Source organism: Clarias gariepinus, chromosome 10, assembly GCF_024256425.1.
Source record: "Clarias gariepinus isolate MV-2021 ecotype Netherlands chromosome 10, CGAR_prim_01v2, whole genome shotgun sequence".
Classification (NCBI taxonomy): domain Eukaryota; kingdom Metazoa; phylum Chordata; class Actinopteri; order Siluriformes; family Clariidae; genus Clarias; species Clarias gariepinus.
In genome coordinates, this window is record NC_071109.1 from 33,139,450 (window position 1) to 33,142,500 (window position 3,051).

General features: G+C 43.3%; 1 protein-coding gene across 2 annotated transcripts in view; it reads left to right on the top strand.

The window, feature by feature from the left end:
• Positions 1 to 1,060: 1,060 nt before the first annotated feature.
• Positions 1,061 to 3,051, top strand: part of lrp5 (low density lipoprotein receptor-related protein 5) — a 38,982-nt gene continuing 36,991 nt past the window's right edge. For both annotated transcript variants that reach the window (XM_053505688.1, XM_053505689.1), the window contains exon 1: positions 1,061 to 1,286. In XM_053505688.1, the coding sequence (XP_053361663.1) occupies positions 1,208 to 1,286 (79 nt within the window). In that variant the 5' untranslated portion in view covers positions 1,061 to 1,207. The remainder of the gene's footprint in view (positions 1,287 to 3,051) is intronic.

Below are 3,051 nucleotides of genomic sequence, written 5' to 3' on the forward strand. Positions count from 1 at the left end.
GTATTGTAGTGTAGTGTCTGAGTGTAATGTAGTGTCTGAGTGTATTGTAGTGTATTGTCTAAGAGTATTGTAGTGTATTGTTCGAGTGTAGTGTAGTGTCTGAGTGTATTGTAGTTTAGTGTCTGAGTGTATTGTAGTGTATGAGTGTAGTGTAGTGTCTGACTGTAGTGTAGTGTAGTGTCTGAGTGTACTGTAGTGTCTGACTGTACTGCAGTGTAGTGTCTGAGTGTAGTGTAGTGTCTGAGTGTACTGTAGTGTCTGAGTGTAGTGTAGTGTCTGAGTGTATTGTAGTTTAGTGTCTGAGTGTATTGTAGTGTATGAGTGTAGTGTAGTGTCTGAGTGTATTGTTGTATAGTCTATGAGTGTAGTGTATGAGTGTAGCGTAGTGTCTAAGTGTAGTGTAGTGTCTGAGTGTATTGTAGTGTAGTGTCTGAATGTATTGTAGTGTAGTGTATGAGTGTAGTGTAGTGTCTGAGTGTATTGTAGTTTAGTGTATGAGTGTAGTGTCTGAGTGTATTGTAGTGTAGTGTATGAGTGTAGTGTAGTGTCTGAGTGTATTGTAGTGTAGTGTATGAGTGTAGTGTAGTGTCTGACTGTACTGCAGTGTAGTGTCTGAGTGTAGTGTAGTGTCTGAGTGTACTGTAGTGTCTGAGTGTACTGTAGTGTCTGACTGTACTGAGTGTAGTGTCTGAGTGTAGTGTAGTGTCTGAGTGTATTGTAGAAAGTGTGTTGGAGAAGCTCTAGGGTTGTACAGAACAAAACGTGTGAGAAGGTTAGAAGCTGATTGTTTCGTTAAAGAATGTGAGATTCGGCTTTTCTCATCTTTCTTTGATCGTCGGTGTCCTTTGAAGTTTTTTTTTTACGGCACAGTTCTCCGTGTGTGTGTGTGTGTGTGTGTGTAGTGCGCGCGCATATACTGTGTGCGTGTGTATGCACTGTGTGTGAATGCGGCTCTCGTGCACGCGGTGACGTGACGTCCTCTAACTCTCTACTCTGTGTGTGTGTGTGTGTGTGTGTGCCCGCGCGCGTGTCCGCGTTCTTGGCGCGCGCGCTCCCGCTGTGAGTGAGTGTGTGTGTGTGTGAGGGAGAGAGAGACTCGCGGAGCTGCTCCTGGACAAAAAGGAGTCGCTAAAGAAAGAGAGAGAGAGAGAGAGAGAGAGAGCGCGCGCGGGATAATGGCGGAGCGGAGCTGAACAGCGGGGTGAGGATGATGAGGATGAGGATGATGATGAAGAAGTGTTTATTCCCGGAGCTGCTGCTTTTCTGCTGTTTCGCGCTGAGTGTCGGTGAGTCGCCGCTTCTTCTCTTAAACATGGACCCTGAAACTCCTCAGGACCTGACCATCAGGGAGCAGGGACTCACACACACACTCTCACACACACACACACTCTCACACACACACACACTCTTCCCGGTGTAACTCTGTACCTTCACTCTCAGCTACACTGTAACTTCAGCGGCGCCTTTTAACTTCAGAAACTCCAGCGCGGTGTGTTCTCTCTCTCTCACACACACACACACACACACACACTCCTGCTCGTAGTTACTGTTTAATCCACTAATTCAGTTCAATTCATTAGTCTACTATCGTGACTTTACACTATGTGTGTGTGTGTGTGTGTAAGAGCTCGCGCAGGCCTCTCTGAGCCTCACCGTGAAAACACACACACACACACACACACACACACACACGGTGTTATTCCTCACACTGTGTCTAAAAGCTCCTAGGAGTCAAACACACACACTGTAACTATTCAATCTGTACTTAGCGACTCATCAAACACACACACACACACACACACACACACACACCTGAACATGATCCAACTACTCAAATATTAGTCTCATTGTTAAAGGTGTAGAAATATAAATCAGTTGCTGATCTGGTTATGTAGTGTGTGTGTGTGTAGGTGTGTGTGTGTGTGTAGATGTGTTTGTGTGTGTGTAAGCCCTAGAGCTGTTTGTTGCTGACAAAAGACATAAGGGACATGATTTATAAATCTGAGCAGTTTGTGTGTGTGTGTGTGTGTGTGTGTGTGTGTGAGGCTAATGAGTGGAACAACCTCAGTGATTATAGACACTAATTATTACTGTTATTATTACTGTTATTATTACTGTTATTATAAGCCGTACACTTTTAATAGCTTATTAATTAGTTGTGGAGTTGTGTGTGTGTGTGTGTGTGTGAGACGAGTGTGTGTTATCTTGACCCTGTGTATGAGTTAGTGTCTATAACTGCAGTGTATTTCTGTTATTTCACTGCATTAAACACTTTATTACACGTTTATGTCACTTGCACTTCATCACTGTGCAGTGTATCAGTATTAACACTGTGTGTACGTGTGTGAGAGTGTGTGTGTGTGTGTGTGAGAGAGTTTTCTTTGTGCGTTTTAGATACACGTTTTATTTATTAAAGAACACCACGTCATATTTTTATCCATTTATAGTTACTTATCTGCGTTAGAGTCGGCGTTCTCACTTCGGTTACAGACACTACACACACACACACACACACACACACACACACAAACTCCTCAAGTACAGCTTCACCTCTGACTGTTACACATCGCTCGCACTGGAGACTCCTTACACTCATGCTACTCACACACACACACACACATCTCTCGTTACAGAACACTTCGCTTGTATGTGTCCTGGTTAATGAGTTGTTACCATGGAAACACTAACTCATCAGAGTGAATGCATTAACGCACTGTATTTAAATAAAATCGCATCGTGTTGTGGTCATTAAGTTGCGGTGGTGTGAGAGGATTAAAAGCGCTCAGGGTGATGGAGGTAATTCTGTCCCAGGATGTTACTGTAACCTTTTATATATATATAAAATGTCATAATACTGGCTGAAGAATTTATTTCTAATGCAGCAAGCCTATAATTGATTTATTAATAATCTAAATGACACTGAGCGTGAGTGTGTGTGTGAGTGTGTGTGTGTGTGTGTGTGTTTCTGCACGTGCTGATGATTAGCTGTAACTGTTTGGTTTGAGTTCAGAAGGTTTAGAACATGTGCACGACAGCCAGCAACACGCTGTT